We start from the raw sequence: 26,765 nt of genomic DNA on the forward strand, positions 1-26,765 counted from the left end.
AAACACACGCGAAGGAATCTTTTGAACATGTAGAATCTCGTGACGCGTAGAACGTTTAGAATCTCTCCACATAAACGTCACCGGTGACCCTGCAGCACAAACGCAATTAACTTTGTTGGTTTGCAGTTGGTTTGCAAAAACGATCTCTGATTTTGTTAAAGTGAACACATTGTTGAATGATGGCGGATGGATTCAGTATCAACGATTTGACTGTGATGGAGAAGCCAAAGCAAAAACGGCGCTTTAAACTTCCCTCTTTCCTAAAGGCTGCCAGGAAAATCAAAATCTTCCGGTGCCAGAAACAGACGCAGTTCAAGCAAGCGCCTGAAAGAGGCAGTGATTGTAAGTCATATTTATGAAGTGATATGAGTCTTCGTATTCAGGAGTTTCACTGATTATAGGTTATTGAGTGCCTTTTCCGTCAAGGTTCGGCAGGCAGACTCCTAATTAACAGACCTTAAACCGGCCTTAAATGAGGCTGAAGCTCCTGAAATCAGGCCCAAAACATTTTTAAGCTGTCCCAATGAAATCACAAGAATTGTGTTGTTTCAGCTTACTTTAATTAGTTTGAACAAGTAAAAAGTGTATAGAATATTACAAACATATTCATTTGAAACATTTAAAACGTTTTAGATATGTAATATGAACATCATTTTAAAGTTTTTGGTGCATTGATCAATTGTGTGAGCAGATTTTGAATTTGTGGTAACAAAAGCTTAGCTACGGTAATCATTTGCGTTTTTCTTTTAGTTTAATTTGTTGTGAAACTTTGGTAATGTGAATGTTCTACAAATTGTATTTTAATTTAATTTTAAAATGTGTTATCTGCATTCATTTCTCTTAATAGATGAGGAGGAGGAAGTGAAAACTAAAAAGAGTAAGGTAGCAAAGTTCTTCAAAGCTACCACAAAACTCTTTGGGATGTCCTGCTTTCGTCAGGCTGAGGAGCAGCTCTCTGACTCTGAAGGCTCTGATGGTAAATCATCATATTTATTTGTTGCTATATAAGTTTATAATGTTATAAATAAATTGTATATATAATAATTTGTATGTTTAAATAATTTGTATTAATTTCCCTTTACCCAAAGTTTAACATCGCCTTGAGTGTAAAATTGACTAACTGCAGACATTTCTCTAGCAGATGACTTTCTGTGCCAATCCCAGTCTGATCAGAGTCTGGAGGTTGCTCCGGACATCGTTCATGAAGTGAGCTGTGTGATGGACGACCTAAAGGTGAGTATATAAAGATGAGCAACTGTTTTAATCCATGTTCTGCTGATGCTTTCACTAATATGTCAAGAATCTGTTTCAGGATTTTGAGAGGAAATTTATGACATCATAACATGTGAATTGACTTAGTTTGGTTTTGTTTATTAGGTGGACGAGACAAATGACTTGACACTCAACGTAGAGTACGTCAAAAAAGAGGAGGAGGAGGAGATGAGAATGAATGATGAGAAGAACACAGAGGAGGACAAGATCAAAAAGAGAAAGAGGAGGAGGAGGAATAGGATGAAAGAGGAGAATGAGATGAAGATGAAAGAGGAGAGGTTGACAGAAAATGAAGAGAAGGAGAAGAATGAGGAGATGGTGAAGATGAACAAGGAAAGAATGAAAGAAAATGAAGAGAAAGAGGAGAAGAATGAGGAGATGGTGAAGATGAACAAGGAAAGAATGAAAGAAAATGAAGAGAAGGAGAAGAAGAATGAGGAGATGGTGAAGATGAACAAGGACAGAATGAAAGAAAATGAAGAGAAAGAGGAGAAGAATGAGGAGATGGTGAAGATGAACAAGGACAGAATGAAAGAAAATGAAGAGAAGGAGGAGAAGAATAAGGAGATGGTGATAAAAGAGGAGATGATAACAGACAATGATGAGGTGGAGGAGGAGAATGAGGAAGAGAGGGAAAAGACAAAGGAGAAAGAGAAGAGAAAGGGAACAAAGAAAAGAAACAGCAAGATAATCAGACGAATGATGAGGAGGAGAAGCAAGAGAAGGAGAATGAGGAGAGTTTGAATCAAAATAATAATTGAAAATAAAAAAATAAAAAAACTGGATGGACAATTCTTAATTTATGGTCTAAAATATTAATATGCAAAAAAATTGCATGTCAAAAGAGTGCATGAACTGCTCTATCTTTCTGGCCTATAGTTAATGTGCACAAATAGTTGTACACAAAAGGGCAAGCACAACACAAGCTCTACTGAAAAAAGAAAACACTAAGGGCACATTAACTTGATCAAAACAGTAATAAAAGTGAATTAATCAATGAGGACATGAAGAGCACACTGTTAACAATTTCCTGTAGAATCTACAATAACTCACTGGCAGCAGTTCAACAGTAATTTACTGCAAATCAGCAAGAATACTGATATTTATCTGCAATACGTGTATCTATAGTATTGTATTTCTTTACTGTAAAATCTACAGTCATTTTCACAATGCTTTAAATCAATAAATAAAATTAAAATGCAGGAACATACTGCATAACTGTCCTAAAATACAGTTCATATTACAGTAAATACTGTGTAATTTACAAAAATTATTAACAGTGCATTTATGAATGTCATGTGAAAATTCAGCTTTGCATCACTGAAAGAAAGTACATATAAATACATATTCAAACAGAACACATTTACTTTGAACTGAAAATAAAAGGGCAGAATTTTACTGTATTGTTACAATAAATGACTTTTGCCTCAGAAGATGAAGATGAAATGCATTGAATGCTAGGTGGGTTTTGGAGGTAAGACCACTCTTTGAGGGTGCAATCGACAGTTCTGGGAAGTAATAATTTTTTAGATTAGAATCAACATTGTTGTCATTACACATGTACAGGTACAAGGCAACACAATGCAGTTATATATAGACTGCCCAAATTTAGCTGTTTTAGCCAAGACTGCTTTGTTTAGATGTCTATTAGACATCATCTTTTAAAAAACAAAAAATGCTTGTTGGGAAGCTAAAATGTGAGGCTGTGATTGTGCATTAATTAATTTGATTTTTGATTTTTTTGACATTCTCACATTGCTTTTGGCACAAAGTGATGAGAAGTGATCCTGCTTTGCTTGGAAAGACTGAGCAGCTTATTTGACAAACAAATGCAATCCCTCATGTATCACCAATTCACTGGCTTATTAGGCCTATGAGATTCTTTAAAAGTGTTTTATTTGAATATTTTATGACCTTTACACTTTTATTTTGCTTCTGTCTAAACATTAGAATCCTTTACTTTGTACTTTTGTCAGTTAAATAAACTTAAAGTTGATCAGCAAATCCCATATTCCTGATTTTATTGCATTTTTGTAAACTTGGAATTCGAGTTGTAAGAATTTTGACAAGGTTTGACAAGATTTGACAAGGATATTACAAATTAATATCTGTTAGCAGTCTGAGAATTCATATGAATGAACTGAGAAATCACAAGATCTTTGGCAAAATTCCACTGAATTAAGGCGTGCTACTATGAAAGGCAGTATTAAAGTAGAGAAAAACAGTAATGGCACTTTAAAATAATATTTTCATTTAAAAAAATATGCATCTTGCCAAAAGTAAACATTTTACACCTTTGTTGCCATGATGAAACTAGATTTATCATCTTATCACACTCTCAGAAATAAAAGTACGCGAGTTGTCACTGGGGGAGGGGGGGGGGGTACCTTTTTAAAAGGTACACATTTGTACTTGAAATGACCATTTTGCTTCCTTAAAAGTACATATTAGTACCTACAAATTTTAAGAAGAACACTTTTGTACTTTTTTAGGTACTAATATGTACCCTTAATGTATTAAAATGGACCTTTTAGGTATAAATTTGTACCTTTTGAAAAAGTACCACCCCCAATGACAGATCACGTACCTTTATTTCTGAGACTACGATATTTCTACAAAGAATAATATTATTATACTGTTTTGTCATTTATAAACTAACAGAACCCTTTTACATTAGACTGTAAAAAAACAAAAAGAATAATTAACAGGTTCTGTGCTTTGTGATTGATATGTTTTCAGTTTATTTGCATTATGAATTGTATTATGGGATGTTGATCTCTACTCTGTCGATTTTTGATGATGAAATTAATTGAACTCTTCCATTTGACAGTGACCTTTATTGACATATTAATAGTATATAATAGTCTGTAAAACAACACAATACAGATAATAAAAAGTCACTTTTCAACATCAAATGTTAAAGAGGGGCAGCATGGTGGCACAGTGGTTAGCTATGTCGCCTCACAGCAAGAAGGTTACTGATTCAAGTCCCAGCTGGGTTAGTTCTGATTTCTGTGTGTAGTTTGCATGTTCTCCCCGTGTTGGCATGGGTTTCCACTGGGTGTTCCAGTTTCCCCACAGTCTAAAGACATATAGGTGAATTGAATAAACTAAATTGGCTGTAGTGTATGAGTGTGTGTGTGGATGAATGTATGTACAGTATGGATGTTCCCCAGTACTATGCTGAGGCTGGAAGGGCATCTGCTGCGTAAAACACATGCTGGAATAGTTGGCGGTTCATTCAGCTGTGGCGAACCCTGATTAAAAAAAGGGTAGGAAAATTAATTAATGAATGTTAAGGAGAGGATAAAAAATAGTAACAAAGAAAAAATTATCACAAAACTGCAAATTTTCAAATATTTTCCAGTATTTTTTAATGGTGAAATCTTTTCTCACCAATGCTGTATTTATTTTAAATTAAACAAGAAAGAAAGAAAAACGAAAAAAAGAAAGAAAGAAAGAAAGACACTCATAAAGGTTTAAAATGAGTTTTCATATTCATTTCCTATAAAATCTCCAGATTTTAATTCCTGATATTGCCACATGCTGAACATGTTCTTGTGAAGTGAGGCTTCTGTTTGAGAACACATGGTCTCTCATATGTCCTCTATCTCAAGCGTGATCAACTCAGCTTTCGTTCCTCTCGTCATCAGCAAAGAAAAAAAATGCCCGGTGCATTAAAAAATTCTCCACACTGATTTACACAGATAACTTTTCCCAATCTCCTGCATGACTTTACCCTCCACGCTTCTACAAATTGCACCTAATGTATTGCTTTTTATGTCAAATCACATTATACAACAGAGATTTCAAAGCAGGTTTCAAATAAATTACTATATCAGAATCATTAGTGCAGTGTGAAAATCAACATGAATACAACTAAAATAATCATTTTTTAGCTAAAACCAACTCAGTCTTCATTTCTGCTTACCTCAAGATATCACTGAAACATAAACAATTCAAAGTGAAATATATCTGTCAGTACATGCTTAAATTTCCACAAGATTGCATTGAATAATATTCATTCATTCATTTTCTTTTTACAGATTAGTTTTTTAACTCAAATGGATTGTAGCAATCGGTTACCTCAAACAGTTTGAGTTGCCTTCACTTATTGGGTTTTGCAGTACTCAGTTAGTTTGAGTTCTCTTGGTTTAATAGGTTTTACTGAGCTCAAATTGCTTCATTTACTCAGTTTTTAAATTTAAATGGTTTGTTGCAATCGGTTTCCTCAAATGGTTTGAGTTCTAGTAACTTTTTGGGTTTTACAGTGTAGTTAATCAGTTATACTAATAGAGAAGACTCCAGATCTGTTTCTTACCAGGTCTAGAAAATATGACCATATCACCCCAATTGTATCCCCCATACACTGGCTGCCTGTTCAGTTCCGTAATGATTAAAAAAATATTACGTCTTACCTATTGACCTTATATTGACCTTATACTAAAATGCGGAAGTGCGCCTGTTTTTACGATTGTTTTAGAACTTACGATTCAGTTGCCTATGGGAGAAATGACTAACAATTATAAACGGCAGAAAACTGTCAAACTTCTTGCTCTACAAACAAATGCTTGTATAACTATACAGACCAAGTAGAATAATATAGTAAGAAAAGTAAGTTTTTAATGTCTAAAAATGAATGGCTGCGCTCACTTGTCCGCGAGGAATAAGGTGAATAAAGCTTTAAATAATCTAACTCCTGTTTATCTAACCAACCTTCAGTCTTGCTACAATCCAACCCGCTTTTTAAGATCTCAAAGCTCAGGGCTTCTGTTAGTACCTAGAATAGCAAAGTTTACTGAAGGAGGTCAAGCCTTTTCATTTATGGCTCCTAATCTCTGGAATAGCTTTCCTGATAATGTCAAAGGATCAGACGTACTCTTTCAGTTCAAAACTAGATGAAAGAGCTATCTTTTTAGCAAAGCATACACACAGTGCATCGCATAATGGTATGATGCATGAGAGACCTGTGAAAAAATGATGCCAAGGTATCCATAATCCTGGACCTGGCCATATCCTGAGCTGATGCTGTGGTGTCATGGAGGAGCGGAAAGCGTGAGACTGATTCCTGAAAGAGTAGAACTTCTATGTTAAGCTGCTTTAACACAGTCTACATTGTAAAATCGCTATATAAATAAACATGAATTGAATTGAATTGTATTTACATTACTGTGATGGTTGGATTTAGGGTTGATGTAGGGGTAGACATTAATAAAATCCTAATGGGAATTTTAATAAATAATACAAATAATTCTCTGTAACTTGCGGCCGCAGCCGTATGTGATCTATAGCTGATTAACCATGTGGATGGATGATAACAGCCTACTGAGCCTAGTAGTAGGCGCAGTAGGCCCCTACTGGGCCATAACTATCAGCTGATATCCACTGATAACGCTGTTCAATTGAGTGATAACATTCGAATCGACTGCCTAACAAACCATATCAATGATATATAATATTTGTTCAGATTTCAGATGGTGTATAAATCTCACTTTTGTGGTCCTGAGTCACATATATTAAATATGATTTTTATAGAGAAATATGATAATTAAATGCATAAAGAACTTTTTGCACCTATTAAAAAATCAATTTAGCAAAAGCATTTTTTTCATCAGGATTGGTGCCAACCTAACAAACATGTGCTTGCTCTTTCCGAGATCTTCTTGTTGAACATTTAGTCAGAAAATCTTCCTTTGTTCATGCACACAGGTCACGGACAGCATACAAAGCCCGAGGGGCAAGCATTCTGTCCGCCTGGTCTCCACAGTAACATGGCTTATTTGATCTACTTGCACAGATGCTGTGATTCATGCCATGCTCTGATATCCTGATCTTGTCATACACTGATGACGTCAGACCTGGTAAAAGCAGAACAGCATAACCTGCGTACAATGTCAAAGCAGATCTACGTTAAACACAGCACTTTTTAAAGACCCCTCTTTTTTTCAGCACAAGATGAATTACATTTTTTGCTCTGAATCTTGTGTTGCTTGGTGTGTGTATTTATGTATAGTATTACAGTTACAATATTCAATTCAGTTATACTACTATAACATTTCATTTTCAGAATACTCTAATTTAAATTTTTTTTTTTCATTTTGCATTACTCTCTTAAAATAAAGGTACACATTTGTACTTAAATGGTCCATATTGGTACATCAAAAGTACATATTAGTACCTAAAAATTTTAAGAGGAACACTTCTGTACTTTTTAGGTACTAATATGTACCGTTGAGGTATTAATATGGACCCTTGAAGTACAAATTTGTACCTTTTGAAAAGGTACTACCCCAGTGACCGCTCACATACCTTTATTTTTGAGTGTACAAATGTATTATCATTTTAAATATTAATTTCCCACAATTCTAAGGTTAGTTCTGTCATACTCAATGCTTGATTTTATTTCTCGCAATTCTAAGTTAACTCTTGTACTATACATTATTACATATTTGGGGCTTTACTGACCTGAAACTAAATGCTGCAAAAACATAAAACTCTCCTGTTACTTTAATTTGGAAAATGAAATGCTCCAACTGAGCAGCTTATTTTATTATAATAAAGTGCACTTCAACAGTACATTCAGCATCAAGCATGGTTTTAAAATGAGAAGATTTGCATAATCTCAAAAATCTATATTTTGATCACAGGCAACTTAAATGATTGCTCTATATTTTCACATAGTCTATGTCGTTGTGAGCATTTATACTTTTGAGTTTTGTCTGTGCTGCTCTGGCAGTAATACTTTATCAACACTAGTAGGTAGTGGGGCTTCTAAATACCTCTGTATTGAGTTTCTTTGCTGATTTTTTGGATTCGTGCTGGAAATGCATGCAATGCTACTGTTGAAGTACAGTGCTCAGCATATATAAGTACACCCCTCACAAGTCTATTTTTTTAATTCTTATTTTTAATAGGAAGCTATACAGGCTATACAAGAGATTATTCAGTACTGAAGCCAACTCTGGAGTTTATCTAACAAAGTAACCATACAATAACAGTCCAAAAACTAGTACAGGCAAATTTATATGTTATAAAAAAAATATTAAATACAAATTTTTTAAAAAAGAAGAAAAATCAAAAGAAATTTTGTGAAAAATTGTGAATTGTGAAAAAATTGTGAATTGTGAATTTTTTGGTTTATAAAACAACACACACACACACACACACACACACACACACACACACACACACACACACACACACACACACACACACACACACACACACACATATATATATATATATATATATATATATATATATATATATATATATATATATAGCTTGAATTTAGTTGTATTATCTTTCAATTTCTAAATATGTTTGGTAACTAAAATATTATTTTTATAAGTACTGAACATCTGTTTAATAAATCTGTTTTGTTTAAATGCACATAAATACAATGCCTATATTCACTAAGAAATTGATGAAAAATATTCTAAATAGGTAGTACTCAATTATGCTGAGCATTGCAGCTCAAACTCACACTCATTTAGGGAAGGAAGAGGCAGGAACCGGTGCTACTTTAGCCAACCAATCACAGATCTTGTGCTCTGCGTCATTGTGATGTGTAGTTACAGTTTTTAAGAGGTGCGCATTAAGGTGTGTGTCAGGGTTTACGTCAAGCCTGCATTGACTGATTGGTGTACCACATGGCACATACCTTGTGCGTAGCTGATGTAGTTGTGTGCATTTGTACTTCTGTATTCCATCTGTGCTGCTCTGTAAATAACCCTTCCAAAACAAAAGTGGGCAATGGAGTTTCTATGCCTCACTTTGTCAAGTTTTCTGTGGGTTTTGTGTTTTCATCTGAAATGGGTGCATTGCTGTAGCTTAAACTCACATTCATTCAAGCAAGAAAGGCTGGAAACCCTGAATGTTCAGCTATTTTAATCATAAAGTAAACACAAAACAAAGTATGCATCTGGAGCTCCTCTTCAGGACTTGACACTTGTACTCACGCCACCAGCCTCATACCACCCCATAGTTCTCGGCTCTTCCCACACTCATCACCTCTACCAAGCTGACCAATCACAGATCTTGCACTCCATGTCATCACAACATGTGGTAAAATTTTTTGAGAGCTGCGCATCAGGGTGCACTTCAAGGTAGGTTGAAGGGTATGCGACTGTTCGATGGCTATGCCAGACTTACCTCAACACACTTGATCTTCAGGGTAGGGCAAAGAGTATGTGACTATGCAAAGGCTACGTCACACCTACCTCGACAACGCATTCGAAGCGGAAGTAAAAGTTTACATTTACTGTTAATTTAACCACCTTCAGGCCCTTGAAGATGTAGGTGACTTATTTTCTTTAGAAGAACTTTAAAATAGATTTTGTGTAAATATGTGGTCCCTGGTCATAATATCAACGTAAGGTCAATGGTCCCCTATTTTTGAAATGAGTTCTTTTGAAGCAAAACAATATGTCTGTGCAAAGAAATTAGTTAACAATATTTATCACAATATTATTTGCTGCAAACCGTTTTTGGCACACAGACAAATGCAGTAAGCGTCAGCCTCCCATCACTTAAGGACATATGCACAAGTGTGTACTCAGGTGTTAGGTAACAAGAGAGTGAGGATGTAGATTTTTGACAAAATGGTTCTTACCTGTGATTGTCCAGATGCGACAACTGCTATAAATTACACTTGCAGGCATGACTTGCAGCAACCAGAAGCTCACACTCATTGACTGCCATTATAGAATCTCCAAGGACCATGCATTCAGCTACATCTTGAATGACCTGAGAGTAAGTAAAATAACAGGAGATTTTCATTTTTGGCTGAACTATCCCAGTCAAATCATCATTATGTATCAGACATTGCCACCATTGCTGATTGCACCTCAGAAAATGTAATACAGACCACCTTGAGAGATGTAAACAAAATCAATGATCGCAACATATTTCCTGTTTTACATTTTTCATTTCTTCTGAGAATCCAAAAAGAGCCACATTGATAAATAATGTTATTATAGCTGTATTAACATAAGTTATGATTGAATTTCCTCTTGTTACAGTTATAAAATAGCTTGATAACAAGCAGGAAATGTTCATGGGGCCAATGACATGACATTGAAATGGTCTATTTGGACACTAATGACCCTATTGTCTGTTAAAAAAAACCCTCCAAAACATTCATAAGAAAACAAATACTCTTTTAAATTATTAAATTAGCAATAATTTTGAAACAGGCTGAGAAACTGAGTAGTTTTACGTCAAACTTTGAAAAATAAATGAAGGAAAGGACATCTCAGTTTGCTAAATTTCTTTATTAGACTCTGAATTGCAGGTTTATCAGCTCTTACAACTTTCCGTTTATATTCCAGAATTCATTTTGGTTTCAGAATTTTAACTTTTTTCTCACAACTCTGAGATTATTTATTTATGTATGGATGTATGTATATGTATGTATGTATGTATGCATGTATGCATGTATGTATGTATGTATGTATGTATGTATGTATGTATTTGTGTAATTCTAAACTGTCCTTAGAATCCTGAGCTAATTTCTTACAACTCTGAGTTTATATCTTGCAATTTTGAGTTTGTATGTCACAAATTTGAATGTACAGTATTCCTTTAAACTTGAAATTTTATTTCTCTCATTTCTGAGTTTATATGGTTTGTAAGTTGCAATTATGACTTGGATCTCAAAATGCAATTCTTATATCTAACAATTTTAAGAAAAAGGTCTGAATTAGGGTATTTTAATATTGGAATTAGGGAAATTTAATGTGCAATTACGAGTTTATAAAGAATACTCACCGTTTATAAACAACTTTACTCCTCAGCATCAGTAATTTGGTTTGTAAAATTAGAATGAGCAAGTATTTAGGTCAGTCAACCATCTTTTCACTTCACTGCTCAATAAACAAACTACCAGAACCTTTTAACATCATCACAAGAAAAAAAAAAAAAGCATTCAGGTGACGCAATTTAGTGATGCAATGGAACTGCTGGGTTATTTTTGTACATTGCATAAAGAACTAATCTCCTTTTGGTTTTGATCTTGGACTCTGTGTTCTTTTGTAGTTTCAGGGTAAATACATTTTAATCTACAGGATCATTTAAAGTAACAATTACATAATTCCAAAACATTCAATAAACGTACAAATATACAATAATATATTCATTCATTACATTTGTCTGAAGCAAAAAAGTCAGCTGCAGGAATGCTTAGGGGTTATTACATAACTCACTGTAAAATATACAAAGATCGTTTCAAAGTCACCTCATTAGTCCACGCCTGACGTTCACATGATTGAATTTCAGGCAAAAATCCCAAGAAAACTGACCTTTTTTTCCCTGAAAATGAGCTTTGTCACAGAGATCAGTTGTGGATATGCTGCTATGTGGAATGACCCTATTTTTAATATTTTCAGTCATATGATTTTTAAAAAATGAACTGAAATAAAAAAAGCAATCTTCACCATTTGATCTCTTGACTTTTGCCTATTTTTATGTCTCAAGATAACAGAAATTGTGAGGGATACATAACTTCAACATGATAATGAATGAATTATAAATTTAACAGAAACACATTTTAACTTAATGGATATAAGATAGACTATGACCAATCTGTGCATTTACTTTTATGATTCTGGACTACTTCTAAATAATATAATTATTATTTAAAACTGTTAAAGAATTTGACATGTCTAATACAGATTATGGGGGGTTAGCTTAGGTATAAGCACGTGAGATCATATGCTCAGAAGTCTGACGTTCACTTCTGCCTTTACATTCAGACCAGCAAATCACGAATCACTTTCCGCATCAGACAATTATACTGCGTAAAAATGGACCGTCACTGCATCTGTGCGTCAGGTTTGATTCCGCGTCTGGTGCGTACGTGGTTAACGGTGTGTGCGCGTTCATGCCGTCATTATACTTTTAATTTTAGTGGAGGTTGGCAAATCAAATTAAAAGCACTCAAAAATCATTAGGTAGTCAAAATTATTCATATTCCTATTGACAAATATGTTTACTTACAGGTTAACATTTTCTATTGGACCCTTTTTTGATACAATTGATTCAAATTTGAATTGTTATAAGTGCATATGTGTTCTCCATTCATTCATTTTTTTGTCCACTTAGTCCCTTTATTAATCCGGGGTCGCCACAGCGGAATGAACCGCCAACTTATCCAGCAAGTTTTTTACGCAGCGGATGCCCTTCCACCCGCAACACAACATACACTACGGACAATTTAGCCTACCCAATTCACCTGTACCGCATGTCTTTGGACTGTGGGGGAAACCGGAGCACCCGGAGGAAACCCACGCGAAGACGGGGAGAACATGCAAACTCCACACAAAAACGCCAACTGAGCCGAGGTTCGAACCAGCGACCCATCGACCTTCTTGCTGTGAGGCGACAGCACTACCTACTGCACCCTTGCCTCGCCCATATGTGTTATCAGACAGTATAAATAGATATATCTTTTATTGTAGCCTATATTAACACATTTTTTTTTTTGATGAGGAAATTTTTAAAAGACAAATTCAAACTGCTATCATCATATTATCATTCTAGATTTTTCATTCTTCAATAAGTATGCCAAAGTCATAAACAATAACTCTATTCAGTAATTAAAACAAAGGTTAAAATAAATGGAGGGTCATGTGAACACAGGAACAGCCAACCGCAAACGTGTCTTATTTTGTTACACGGTGTGTTTCGGGTTTTGTTCAGACACGGAGTTAAATTAACAGATGATGCGCAAGAAACTTGAAGCGCGGATGGCGTGACCGCAATAGGGAACTGGGTGTAACGTGCAGAGCATAACCGAGCGCGTGCTCACGCTGAAAGCCGAGGTGCTCAATTGGACACAGTGATAGTGGAAGGCTCCTATAAAAGCCACCGAGTGGGAGACAGAATCTGAGTCAGCTCCACGACGATCAACAGGCTACCCAAGCACCGGCTGCAGTTCTGAAGCAACATCTGCTCGACTTCCAATATAAATAACAGGCTTGAAATTATTATTATCTTCTAAATAGTCAATCATTAGTCAGTATGGAATACCAAAAGGCAGCAGAACTGAACAGTTTGTGCAATGGCAAAATCGTCACAGAGTATCTCTGCCGCAATGGCTTTAGCGACCTGACGGTCGACACGAAAAAAGTCGCTGTCCAGCACAAAAACGAGACATCCCGGAAAGAGGAGGAGGATGAGTCGCGGTTACCTGCTCTGGAGGCGGCATACACCACTATACTGCGTGGACTGGGGGAAAACACCGACCGACAGGGTCTCCTCAAAACCCCTCTCCGTGCTGCCAAAGCCATGCAGTTTCTGACTAAGGGATACCACGAGACCATCTACGGTAAGCGCTGTAATCAGTATTATTCAGTAATCTATTACATCAACTACTAGGTCTACGACTAGTCTTTTATGGCATATATTGCTTTCAAACAACGTTTTAACACCTATTAATAAAATACAGGTAAAACCAAAAAGTTGTTTATAGGGTGATGCCAAAGATTAACATTTGTGACATTATTGTGAAAAGTTAGTATAATAAAAAGATTCAATGGATGTTAATGGTTCTTCATGGACCAATTGTTGGCATTACAGAACTTTTATTTTTCTAAAAATAGGGGAAGTGATTGCTACTGTATGTTGTTTGAGGCTGTTAACAGGATATAGCCTTTTTAAATTTTAGATTAACTTTTGCCCTAACAAACAAAATATGAAATAATACAGTAGCTAACTGTGCAGGCGCATAGCATTTCTGCTGTTCTAGTCACAAAATGACTGACAGGAGACATTTATGCATCCTAAAGTATCTGGCTCCCAAAAATCAACTATTTTGTCTACTAATCAAATACCATTAAACCATCGTAACCACAAATTAACCATGGCTTTGCTACACTAACCACAGTTAAAAGGAATAGTTCACTCAAAAACATTTTCCTCACCATTTACTCACACTAAAGTGGTTCTAAACTTTTATGAGTTTCTTTCTCCTGTTGAACACAAAACAAGTCATATCAAAAAATGTTGGGAAAAAAGCAGCTATAAACATCAATAGAAACAAACAAACAAACTCTTGACCAAATTATGGGTTACGTTTATTTATATGATAGCAAAAGTAGCATAATGTCATATAAAATTTATTTAAAAAGAAGTGGTTTTCAGGCTTTTAGTATGCAATGCTTGTCACTCTACTTTAATAAGAAGTTGGATAATTTACTTATACGTCATTCTGGAATTGCTCAATTCGTCACATGCTGCAATGTCAAGCTCCTGATTGGCTACTTGAACTAATCACACTGACTTTCCTAAGTATTGGCCTGATTTGACCTGATTCATTATAGAGATTTTAACAGAGACTTGAATTCATCTACTTATTGTTTCTGGTGATTTAAAGTGCTTCTATTGTCCTAATTTGTAAACAACTATGGAAAAAGTATCTGCAAAATGAATAATTGCCCTCAACAATAAACATTACATGTGACACCATAAAAAGCAACTAACTTTCATCAATGTTTTTTCCTCAGATATCCTTAACGATGCCATATTTGATGAAGACCATGAAGAGCTAGTCATTGTGAAAGACATTGACATGTTTTCACTTTGTGAACATCATCTAGTACCATTCTTTGGCAAGGTATGTATCAAACAATCAATGATTTTAGCCACTTGTTTCATCACTTGATGCTATGCTTTAGGGCTACACAATATATCATTTCAGCATTGATATTGCAGTGTTATCATTCACAATAGTCACATCGCAAGTATACATATATTTGAATCTGGATTATAATTGAAAAGTTTCCAAGTGTTTTTTGAGGTCTGTGACTGTGTGAGCTTTAAAAGCATTCAGGCTCAAGAAAATGTGCCGTTTGTAACTTTGAAAAATTATTATCAATTCAGTTTTTGGAATTGTTTATATAACAAAGACTATGCAGTATTATTTGACATTTGATTATTCAATCATTGTATACCTGAATGCATTTTGACTCTATGGAAAACAGTAAAATGCTGTTTATTTTATTAGCATATTGAATTTATCTATGCTTGTAGATTGTTTGTTATATTTTATGCACTCCCCTACAGAATCTTCCCAATCAAACTAAAATGATAGATTCTTTACAAACATTTATTCAACTCATCTAGTGAAATTGTACTAATATCGCAATATATATTGCAGAATAAAAAAACAATCACAATGTGTAATTTTTCCAATATCATGCAGCCCTACTATGCTTGTTGCTACTCTACTAGCCAATTCTGGAATCATTGACGCATACATTCGTCTAGGCCTGGGAGAGAGTTTAGGGCTGGGAGGTCAATGGGTTCTTTTCAGTAAGCTGATAAATAAACTAAATAAATATTGTCTCCTAATTCACTTGTAGGTTCACATAGGATATCTGCCAAGCAAAAAGGTTGTTGGCCTCAGTAAGCTTGCAAGGTGAGTATACAGAATGCAAACACACATGCACACACACACATGCACAGATACATGATTGTGCCAGTCTCAGACGGATGGTAATGGGCCTTGTTCTCACATCAGAGAGGGACTGAAAAAGAGAACCTATTAGTTACAAGTGGCTGAGTTCTTCTGTTATCACAGCCCTTTCACTTGAGGCTTAAATCCAAAGCCTGGCACTGTATCCTGTTCCATCTGAAAAAGGCCAGACTCGCTGACTTCTGGCGCTGAGGAAATCCCCCTCGACTCCCACCTCCACTGCGGGGGGCTTGTGGGAAACATTAACATCGCTATCCTCACATATTATCCTCACATAATTTGATGTGCACCCTGAAGCTGTCTTTGCATGCATAAAATGCACCCAGACTTCATAAGACTGTATCGATGTCCTTTAATAATCATATCACAAATGTATGTAGAATATTTACTTATTGCAGCTATTTAGGAGAGCAATATTATGCTCAAATGTTCTTGATAGGACATATCAACATCTGTAACTCACACACTGTGCATTTTGTTCCTCTGTAGGATTGTTGAAATCTACAGTCGCAGACTTCAAGGTAACTATCTTATATTTTTATTACGTACATATCATGATTTACATTTTAAATGAATGCTGTTTATGCTAATTTGAGCACCAAAATTTTAAATCAATTCTAAAAAATTTAGCCTGAACTCATAAGAAAACGTAACTATTTTATGTTTCAACAGTTTAGTTGCTAATTCATACAAATTCATATGAGTTCAGTTGTAAGAAAATGTAGGATTTTAAAAAGGAGGCGTGGCACCCAATCCCGCCCCTAAACCAAACCGTCATTAATGGATAAGCAAATCATAATAAATTGTATGAATGAGACTACCAATTCATACGTATTAGCCACTAAAACAAAAGTTACGAATGGACCCTTTTCACATGTCCGGGTTTCTTGGTAGCGGAAGGCATCATAGTTTGGTAAACTTATAGCGCAGTGAATGGGAAAGTATAAAAAAATTATTATTTTTACAATCCAATTTGCTAAAATAATAAAAGAAAAACTCTGCAATGGTGTTATCAAGACTTTCAGAAAAAGGAAAAAAAATAGTGTGAGACTGATAACTGCAGGCAGAAGAGAGAATAACATTAAATTCACTGTCCTGCCACATAGACGCTGCATTAGAAACGCCTACCATAAGCAGTAATTAGTTTTTTTCGTAATCTGATGCAAAGATGATACAATACATCCATAAAAACATATAAATGTTCATTTGTTTAAAAAAAAATCTAAATATCAAAAACTTTTAAGGATTTAAGATTGTGACTGTTAAACACGTCATTACAGGCTTGTGAAAAGGGTCCATTGCCTTGAGATAGTGTTGATGTGACTGATTTAGAAGTCTGTAAGAAGTCTCTTATGCTCCCAGGGATTAGATATGCAGAACAGTAAAATCTGTCTTAAATCATAATTGTAAAATATTCCTGCAATATAAATAAAAGGTTTTTTGTTTCGATATATACATTTTTTTTCAATGGATTTACTAAAAGTTTTAAGGTAAGTGGTTGCAAACAATTTATACAAGCTGAATTTAAACAAAGCAAATTAAATTGAACATTACTAGATTTTATGTTTAAATTCAGCCCAAATAAATTGTTTGCAACCACTTACCTTAAAAAAAGTAGTAAATCTACCCAATATATATATATATATATATATATATATATATATATATATATATATATATATATATATATATATATATATATATATATATATATATATATATTCTATGTATCATAATAGAAAACCTTAATTTTATATTGCAGTTAGGGCTGCATGATTCTGGCTAAAATGAGAATCATGATTTTTTTTTTTTTTTTTGCTGAAAATCAAAATCACAAATTTGAATGTGAATACATATTCATAATTCTGAAGTTGATTTATTATGTTTAAGACATGTGCAATCTGTCATTGATAACATTATTAGATCATTTTTTTACAGGTAAAATGAGACATTGTCATTATCAGATTGCCTCTTGCATTATATTCAACGATATATAGGCTAGATGTCCACGTTGCTGAGCAAAGTATATAAAACAATGTGAACACTTGTGCCTTTATGCTTCTCTCCTAGATATGAAAAATAATTGAATCATACAGATGCTGGATTAAGATAGTGTGGGGGGTTGAATCGAGATCCCGATCTTTTTTCGATTAATCATGCAGCCCTAGTTGCAGCAATATTTTACGATTATAATTAAATAGTTCAGATGCAAAAAACTCTTAAGTGCCATCTGCATTTTTTTCTAATAAGAAAATTTTTCTCAGCCTCCAATATTTTTGTGCAGTTATTTCACTTTAAAGACAATGCTAAGAACCAATTATTTGCCATAAAAGTGGATTTACTGAACATACACACAGGATGCCTATATTATAAATGCCTATTTTAGAAGAAAACTTCAGATTGCATTTAGAGGTTTTTGCATCTGAACTCAAATGATGACAGATTTTACTGTCCTATATATTTGATCCTTGTGAATATAAGAGTCTTTTTACTCACCAATAACTTGTGCATAATAAAGAAATGAGCATTAAAAATGCTGAGCATAGTCAAGTTTAACATCTCAAAACTTAGTGTTGAATCAGTACAGCACCACACTTCATTGCATACTCAGTGTTTTACTCTCACTTTTGCTTTTTTGCAGTTCAAGAGCGTCTAACAAAGCAAATAGCGATGGCAATCTCTGAAGCCCTGCAGCCTGTTGGTGTGGCAGTTGTCATTGAAGCAGCGTAAGTCTAAAAGCTATTCAATCACATTACACAAACTAAGCAAACTGTGGCTGAAAAGTAACTAGTAACTCATATTATCCACATAGTAAATATGAAATCTCATTTACTTTTTTCCTCCTGATCAAGTTATACAGCTAATAAACATTGACTAGTTACTACACATCCTATAGCCACCTTTGGTAAATCTGTTTCCTTAACACAAATCAGCATGACTACATACAAAGTAACTTCAAAGCTCAGAATACAGTAGAGGCATTCAAGCTTTTGCTTACAGTAGCTGTCTTGTCTAGTAATTTCGTCATGCAGCGAAGAGTGTGAAAATGTCTATATCAAATGGGATCTGCGAGCTGAATGGCTGTTTGTTTTTGTAGTCACATGTGCATGGTCATGCGTGGAGTGCAGAAGATGAACAGCCGTACCGTGACCAGTGCGATGCTGGGTGTGTTCAGAGAGGATCCAAAGGCCCGAGAGGAGTTCCTGGCCCTGGCCAAAAGCGCGCAGTGATCACACTTCCATCCCTTAAGTCCATCAGTGTGTTTACAGCCAAACAGGTCAACGATTGTTCCTGAAAAGCTCCATGGTGCTATTAGTGAATCTCACTGAGCCAGAGCTGTAGATCGTTTTTTTTCCACCAGCAACAGCTCAGGGGTCTTCACTGTTTGCGTATATTTAAATATTCAATGTGAATATATGAAGGATCAGTGTTACTATTTTGAAGCCATTATTGAATGTCCAAACATTCACAGAGCTGCCTTAAAATTGAATTTATGTGTCATTTCTACTGTTAACAATTACTAAATTCATATTTTTTCCTTATATACACTTGTCTAACCTTATGAGTTTTTACAAAAATGAAAACAATTAATTATTTTGTATACAACTTTCATATTTTATAATAAGGTCTGATTAATTAGCACCAGTTAATGCATTTACTAACAATGAACAGTACATTTGTTGCAGTATTTATTCATCTTTGTTAACGTTGGTTATTTTAAATATAGTAATTAATAAGTCGTTCTTGGTTAGTTTGTTTTATTATCTCAGGTTTAGTAAATATTAACATATACCACTTTTGATTTTAATTCAAATCTTTTGTTTGATATTGATATTTAGAAGTGCTTCAGAAAAGAGTATTTTTCATTGTTAGTTCATGTTAACTAATCCTAACTTATTGGAAAGTTTATCCACAACTTTTTTTTTTAAAACCAAAAACGTATTTTTGTCAAATGCTCTGATTAGAAAATATTCAAAGTGCCAAAATGCAAATACAATAAAATATATATTTTTTGTTGTTGTGCAAGTAAATGATTAGGTTCCTCTGGATATATCTGTGTGGCATCATTTGTATGCAGTTAAAAATGTTTATTTAAAATAAAAGCACTGCCATTGTCACATTTTTATATTATGTACAGCTCTGCATTGTACAAACAGAAATGAAAGATGTCATTCACACCATCTTCAACAATAAAGCATCATTGTGAAATCCACCTCTGATTTGTTAAGCAAATGATTTCTGCAAGATTTTGTCACAAATTTTATTCGGCAAGAAATATTTACAGATGTAAAAACAGTCTCAAATGAACTATTCTTAATTAAACTATGATATTTTACAGTATCTAAATATTGCTGTGTTGTGCCTTCTTGCACTTAAAATATGGCAAAATAATCAAAGAGACTGCAAAAGCATCCACAACACTTAATTTCTCTATATATAACATTTTATCATACGAGTATGTGGAATCAAAAGACAACTAAAGCATAGATCTCAAACTCGATTGCTGGAGGGCCGCAGCTCTGCACAGTTCTGCTCCAACCCTAATCAAACACAGCTGATCCAACTAATCAAGGTGTTCAAGACTACTAGAGACTATTAAGCAGGAGTGAGTTGGAGCTAAACTATGCAGAATGGCGCCCCTCCAGGAATTGAGTTTGAGACCATTGATTTAAAATAAACCAAACCCAAGTCTAAGCACTTTCTGAAAGGTGAAAGAACAAATAGAGTTCAAGAATCTAAAAAAACAAAAGTCGGACAACAATAAGTTAATTAAGGCTTTTAACTATCAGCATCACTACACATTGACTGACTTACTTCTCTCATTTCATATTTACAACAGTTATGTAGTGAAACTGTCTTGGACACAATACAGCAGTGGTTTCAAACTCAATTCCTAGACTCAGGGATTCAGCTCTGCATACTTTATCTCCAACCACCTCCAGCTCACACCTGCTTAAAAGTCTCTAGTAGTCTTGAACACCTTGATTAGTTGGATCAGCTGTGTTTGATTAGGATTGGAGTGAAACTGTGCAGAGCTGCAGCCCTCCAGGAATCGAGTTTGTGACTTAAACAGTAGAGTAAACTTCACTTATAGCAAGGTTTCTCAACCACGTTTCTGGAGGACCACCGGCTCTGAACATTTCCATGTCTCCTTAACCAAACACACCTGATTCTGATCATCAGCTCATTAGCAGAGACTGAAAGGCCTGTAATAAGTGTGACAGACAAAGGAGGTGGTCCTCCAGGAACGTGGTTGAGAAACAGACTTATAGCACAGGCATAAAAATCCAGTTCATGGAGAGCCACAGCTCTGCAGTTTAGTCCCAACCTTGCTTCAACACACTTAAGCTGCGGTCGCACTGCATTTTTATCCCCGTAGACTTCCATGCAAACGAATGCGTCAGACCGGAAAAGCAAACTCATGTGACAAGTTTCGCAATTCGCTACATTGCAAAGTTCAAGCTTGGTGAACTCTAACCCGCAAAATCGCATCACTTGACTGCTTGAGACCAATCAAGGAACAAAACATGACCTCTCTGGACAGGAATTTCAAATATGGACCAATCGCTCGCTTTTTTAAATGTCTAATCATCTTGTTTAATCCTGCACATTTTCACAGCGCCATACTACAGAAATTCGCACGCACAAACTCCAGTGTGACAGCAGCATTATAGTTTTGAACACCTTGATTAACTGGATCAGCTGGGTTTGAACAAAACTGCAGAGCTGTGGCCCTCCAGGAATCGAGTCTGAGATTTACACAGAGTAAACATCACTTATAGCAGTGTTTCTCAACCACGTTCCTGAAGGTCCACAAGCTCAGCACATTTTCCATGTCTCCTTAACCAAACACACCTGATTCTGATCATCGGCTCTTTAGCAGAGACTGAAAGGCCTGTAATGGGTGTGACAGACAAAAGAGATATCCAAAACATGTAGTGTTGGTGGTGCTCCAGGAACATGGTTGAGAAACACTTATAGCAGAGGCGTCAAATCCAGTTCCTGAAAAGCCACAGCTCTGCACATTTTAGTTCCAACCCTGCTTCAACACACTTACCTGTAGGTTTCAAATAAGCCTGAAGGACTCAATTAGTTTGATCAGATGTGTTTAATTGGGGATAAAGCTAAACTGTGCAGAGCTGCGACCCTCCAGCAACTGGATTTTGCACCTTACAGCAAGAAAAATATACATTTTTGACCAATTATGGGAACTGGTAACATTTAAAAGTCAAAAACTTTGGTATGCTATGATGGCTAAATAATCCCAATAAATTAATAAGAAATGCAATAAACCATTATAAAGAAAATCTAACTTGTCAGGGATTGGTTTATTAGAATTGCCTAACCACTGCAGTCATTAAAATAAAATAAAAGAGAAGAGAGCATTTACAAAATGAAAATAAGAAGGCATCTACATTATCCAAACAGTACAAGCCAATATATTGCTCTAAAAGGAGAAAAATACCACTGACATATTTTCATATAAATACAGTCATAAGCTAGTGCAACCATTCTGCAGCCGTTTGCCACAAAATACTGCAAACTGAACTCTTGTGAACTTAATGATCATTCTCAACACAGGAAGAGTCAACGCAGTCATTCACAAACATCTCCAACGTATCACCATTCAAACTGAGGTCTGTTTGTAGTTCTTGGTGTCAATAACCTTCTTCCCACACATGGCACAAATTCCTGAAAAAGCAGAATGAGATGGACTGTGAGAAAATATAAATGTGTTTATTAAATTGAACTCAGACGCAATCTTGTTACAATTCATAATATTTTGATTTAGTGGCTTATTCATATTGATTTGAACTATCTCATTCATACATTTCAGTCCAGTTTGCTCATCTCACAATTAGGGGTAGGGTTTGGTGGAACACCTCCTTTTAAAAAGCATACTTACAGGTACAAAGGTACAGATAAGCCACTTTTCTGACAATATATAAAATAAATGCACTACCCGACAAAAGTCTTGTCACCTGTCCAGTTTTTAGGAATAATAAATAATATGAGTCTTAGTTGATTATTTAGTATAAGAAGTGCCATTAATGAAAGGCAAATACCTCTAGATTACGCTTTTTTACGCTAGATTACGGTTTTATTTTTACCAAAATAAAACCTGATCATACATTGATTTTTAATTAGGACAGTGAGGTCTTTGCTTAAGGACAAAAGTCTTGTCATTTAAAGTCATGGTGCCGTGGAAAAAGAATGAATATTGTGTATGACTCCCATGAGCTTGGAGGACTGCATTCATACATCTCCGCCACGACTCAAATAACTTATTAATAAAGTCATCTGGAATGGCAAAAAAAACGTTTTTGCAGGACTTCCAGAGTTCATTAAGATTCTTTAGATTCATCTTCAATACTTCCTTCATCTTACCCCAGTCATGGTCAATAATCTTGGGTCCATGAGGCTTCCAATAGATCTTTTGCAGTATTTGTGGTGATTGGGATTCAGTTCAATAGATGATTTATCTGAAAAATCTACCATCTGCCACTTTTCCAAATGAACAACTAGAAGACAAGTTATTATATGTTGCTCTTACAACCGGCATCGATGACAAAATTTTTGTCAAGTAGTGCATGCTTCCTCTTGAGATTGGGCTGTTTGAAAATAGACATATTAAGATATTTTATTTAAAAATCTATAGATCTCAGGGGCTAAACAAACTCTGCTGTGGTTAAAAATTCTGTCATCATTTACTCACCCATCACTTGTTCAAAACCTATTTCTGTTAAACACAAAAGAAGATATTGTGAAGAATGCTGGTTTCTGTAAGCCATTGACATTGAGTTTTTTTTTTTGTTTGTTTGTTTGTTTTGTTTTCTTGAAGTCAATGAGTGCCAGCAATTAGGATCTTTTAAAATATCTTGTTTTGTGTTGAACAGTTGACAGAAACTCAAAAGCACATGCAGGAAACTAAATAATAAAAGAATTAAAAATTTTGGGTTGCTATGCTTTTAAACCCAGTTTAAAAGACAGAAGACAGACAAAAGACATCTATACAAACCAAAATCAAGACACAGCATTACTACAAACATTAGAAAAGTACCTCCTTGCAGTAGATCATTATGGGTGGGATGGATGAATTTCTGCTTTTGTTTTGACTCATTTACACACTGTAAAAACTCATCATGAGTTCTAAACTGATACACACATACAACAAGTGTGTTTATGCGCAGTAAGTTGTAACAATTGTTTTATGATAAGTAGTTTCTTTTGCGTGCATATTTAGGTTTGGTGAACCTGAGTTAAATATATTATTTTCTTCCTTTTTTTTTTGGTTAGAACCAAGTGACCTAACCGAATTACACAAGCTTTAAATTACAGAAGAAAACTGAAGCATCGACTCACTATTCATCATACCTTTTTTGTAAGCACATCCCTGGCAGTAGTGTGAACCGGACTGATGGACTGAGCTTTTGCATATTCTGCAAGTGGCAAATCCTGATTTCCCATACGGATCAAACCTGAGTGAAAAAGTACGTTACACATTTCAGTGCGCATTGACATACATTACATTTTCATTCAATCAACATTTAACTGCTTTATCAGACTATTATCTAACAGTAGCCAATAAGCAACACCCACCTTGCTTTTTTAGATGTCAGCATTTTGTTTTCATTCAGCTTGCGACCACCACTCTCTGTAATATAACAGTTTTTAAAAATTAATATTCAGCCTTGACATGAACACAAATGTATACATGGAACAAAAACATAACATTTTATTTTTATCTTAAGGTCAAAACGTGTTAAATTACCTGTTGTGTTTCTAGCTCCATCTTTCCATGTATCAGGCGTGATGACTCGCCCCAGTTTCTTCTCGCCTGCGCAAACAAAACATACATAACACATAAAGTCCGCATATTTCTTTCTAACCTTATGTCACTCATTAAGCATTATTTTCATAGCCGGGATAAACAACAAAAGCCGCTGGTTACTGTTATCTTTGCTAGCGACTCTAAGCTAACCTTACTAAATTACATACGAAATTACAATGCTATAAGTTAACGAATCAGACTTATGTCTGTAAAACAAACACGTTAACCCTTTCATTTATCGAATAATTTAAAATGTAGTTACTTACACTTTTCGCAAACCATCTTGAAATGTCACAAAATCGTAGACAACACGTCAAAATAATTCTCGGTGGAGGTAAAAATGAAGCTAGGAGAATCAATAAACACTCCGCTGTCAGTGACGTATTGCGATGCGTTATCAAAATAAGAGTCCCGTAAAAACATAGTTTTATTGTCTGTAGGTAAAGCAAGGCAAATGTGTGTAAATCAGATATTATTGTTTCATAGTTTTATCAATAATAATAACAATAATAACAATAATTCGTTTTGTTCAAGTTATTGCAATTTGAAGGAAATTTAATTTTGTCGATTGTTGCTGGCTTCATTCTGCCGGAAGTACATGGTAGTCGTGTATTGGAAATAAACAGATTTTCACTGTTTGCCTTTATTTGTAATGTTGGTTTTCGGTCGAGGAAAGATGTAACTAGAATTTGATCAAGTTGTTAAGGTGTTGGAAGAACCTGTGGTGTAATGTTAATTTTGGAAGTTCAAATACAATACTCCATTGGTTAGCCTTTAACGTTACTCGGAAGTAAGTTTCATTCAATTTATTTTATTCACTTAGTTTTTTTGTGTGCAGCATTATATCTTGCTTTTATACTGGAAACGTTGATAATTTTGCATGCCTTTCTATTACCCCTTTACTACAAATTATAAAGAAACATAGTTAATGTAGTTAAACAGTTGTTACCATGGTTTTACTACACTGCATATTTCAACTATGGTTTTTGTATTAAAATTGTAGTGACGTTATACAAAAGATAACCAATATGGTTATGAAAATATAATTACAATATGGTTACATTGATTTTTGTAAGGAATGTTTGGTCTATTTTGTCCTTTATTTGACCTTTTTTTTAAATTAACAGGTTTTTTGTTTTTGGTATCTTTAAAATAATTAATTATTATTATCATGTTATATTTTTGCATGTATGTATTATTTTCATTGATTAACTCTCGTTGTACCTGTTGTACAGCTACCTTTATTGGTCCTCCATAATGTGGGATGTTGAGATCAGGGGCATGGCGTCGGCTCATGCCATTATCGCCTCCTCTATCTTTATGGCAACTGTGATGCCTGCTGCATTGGTGAATAAATTTTCCGTCTACGGGACGCACATGGTTTGGCTGTATTGCGTGGCTGGATCCATTACTGTAGTCAACATCGCAGTCTTTTGGCTTCTAGGCATCAGCCCGCCAACAAAGAAGAACACACTAAGCTACAAGGTATTGACAGCTTTCACATTCTTCAATGGATGAACCTTATAAATGTGTAATAATCATTCTGTCTTTCACAGATCAGCAGATTTTTCAGATCCTGTCTGTACTTTCTGCTGTCATGCCTATTTTTTCATACCGTGGTAGTACTATATGGAGCTCCTCTACTTGAGTGAGTTTATATTTGTGTTTTATTTGTCCAAAGGATGTAAAATACAGCTTGAATAAAACATGTATATTGCTGCAGGTCTGCACTGGAAACGTTTTCTCTGGCCGTGTTGCTGTCCACACTCACTACACTGAGATGTCTCTGCATTCTGGGCCCGAATGTACAGGCGTGGATACGGGTTTTCAGCAGAGACGGGTAAATTCTAGATCAGTTTTATACATTAACATGTTGAATTCTTGATTTCAGGTATTATGGACTTTTTCATAGACTATAAGGTGTTTTCACTTGGATTGATTTGTTCATTGATTCATTCAATTCAGTTTCAAGTTGAGCTTGTCATTCTACTACATGTATGGATTATTTGTGTGTGTGTGTGTGTGTGTGTGTGTGTGTGTGTGTGGAACAAATTGAAACATAAATATGTTCACAACACTAAATGTAACCAAAAATATAAATTTAAATTGTAAATAATGTAAATAATACATCATTTTAACATTAAACCTGTAATATAAATTGTAAACCTACTTCAAAAATAAAGC

General features: G+C 34.9%; 4 protein-coding genes across 5 annotated transcripts in view; 3 read left to right on the forward strand and 1 right to left on the reverse strand.

Moving 5' to 3' along the window:
- Positions 1 to 3,280, forward strand: LOC137496867 (uncharacterized). 2 transcript variants are annotated; one of them, XM_068224862.2, is made up of 4 exons: positions 1 to 342; positions 848 to 976; positions 1,142 to 1,233; positions 1,378 to 3,280. In XM_068224862.2, exons 1-4 carry the CDS (start codon positions 177 to 179, stop codon positions 2,014 to 2,016), a joined length of 1,026 nt encoding a protein of 341 aa, XP_068080963.2. In that variant the 5' UTR covers positions 1 to 176; the 3' UTR covers positions 2,017 to 3,280. The 2 variants fall into 2 exon arrangements, with proteins under 2 accessions (XP_068080963.2, XP_073774590.1); XM_073918489.1 differs by having other exon boundaries at positions 24 to 342; positions 1,139 to 1,233; positions 1,378 to 3,267.
- A 9,880-nt stretch (positions 3,281 to 13,160) lies between these two features.
- On the forward strand, positions 13,161 to 19,958 carry gch2 (GTP cyclohydrolase 2). Its single transcript, NM_131667.1, is given in 6 exon segments — positions 13,161 to 13,600; positions 14,778 to 14,887; positions 15,636 to 15,691; positions 16,238 to 16,269; positions 18,390 to 18,474; positions 18,846 to 19,958. Coding segments are annotated over 6 exon segments (723 nt in total). The 5' UTR covers positions 13,161 to 13,293; the 3' UTR covers positions 18,979 to 19,958.
- A 1,533-nt stretch (positions 19,959 to 21,491) lies between these two features.
- cript (cysteine-rich PDZ-binding protein) lies at positions 21,492 to 24,911 on the reverse strand. Its single transcript, NM_001017893.1, is given in 5 exon segments — positions 21,492 to 22,441; positions 24,125 to 24,228; positions 24,350 to 24,404; positions 24,522 to 24,587; positions 24,848 to 24,911. Coding segments are annotated over 5 exon segments (306 nt in total). The 5' UTR covers positions 24,864 to 24,911; the 3' UTR covers positions 21,492 to 22,376.
- A 285-nt stretch (positions 24,912 to 25,196) lies between these two features.
- pigf (phosphatidylinositol glycan anchor biosynthesis, class F) overlaps positions 25,197 to 26,765 on the forward strand; it is a 13,507-nt gene continuing 11,938 nt past the window's right edge. Inside the window, 4 exon segments of the mRNA NM_205645.1 lie at positions 25,197 to 25,371; positions 25,817 to 26,066; positions 26,138 to 26,229; positions 26,305 to 26,421. Coding sequence (NP_991208.1) covers positions 25,839 to 26,066; positions 26,138 to 26,229; positions 26,305 to 26,421 — 437 coding nt within the window. The 5' untranslated portion in view covers positions 25,197 to 25,371; positions 25,817 to 25,838.

Source organism: Danio rerio, chromosome 12 (genome assembly GCF_049306965.1).
Source record: "Danio rerio strain Tuebingen ecotype United States chromosome 12, GRCz12tu, whole genome shotgun sequence".
Classification (NCBI taxonomy): Eukaryota; Metazoa; Chordata; class Actinopteri; order Cypriniformes; family Danionidae; genus Danio; species Danio rerio.

Excerpts from the sequence above, each read along its gene's own strand:
- LOC137496867 (XM_073918489.1), top strand. The coding sequence starts at position 177 with ATGATGGCGGATGGATTCAGTATCAACGATTTGACTGTGATGGAGAAG. Across the intron at positions 343-847 it reads GCCTGAAAGAGGCAGTGATT|ATGAGGAGGAGGAAGTGAAA; the intron begins GTAAGTCATATT and ends TTCTCTTAATAG. Across the intron at positions 977-1,138 it reads TGACTCTGAAGGCTCTGATG|CAGATGACTTTCTGTGCCAA; the intron begins GTAAATCATCAT and ends ACATTTCTCTAG.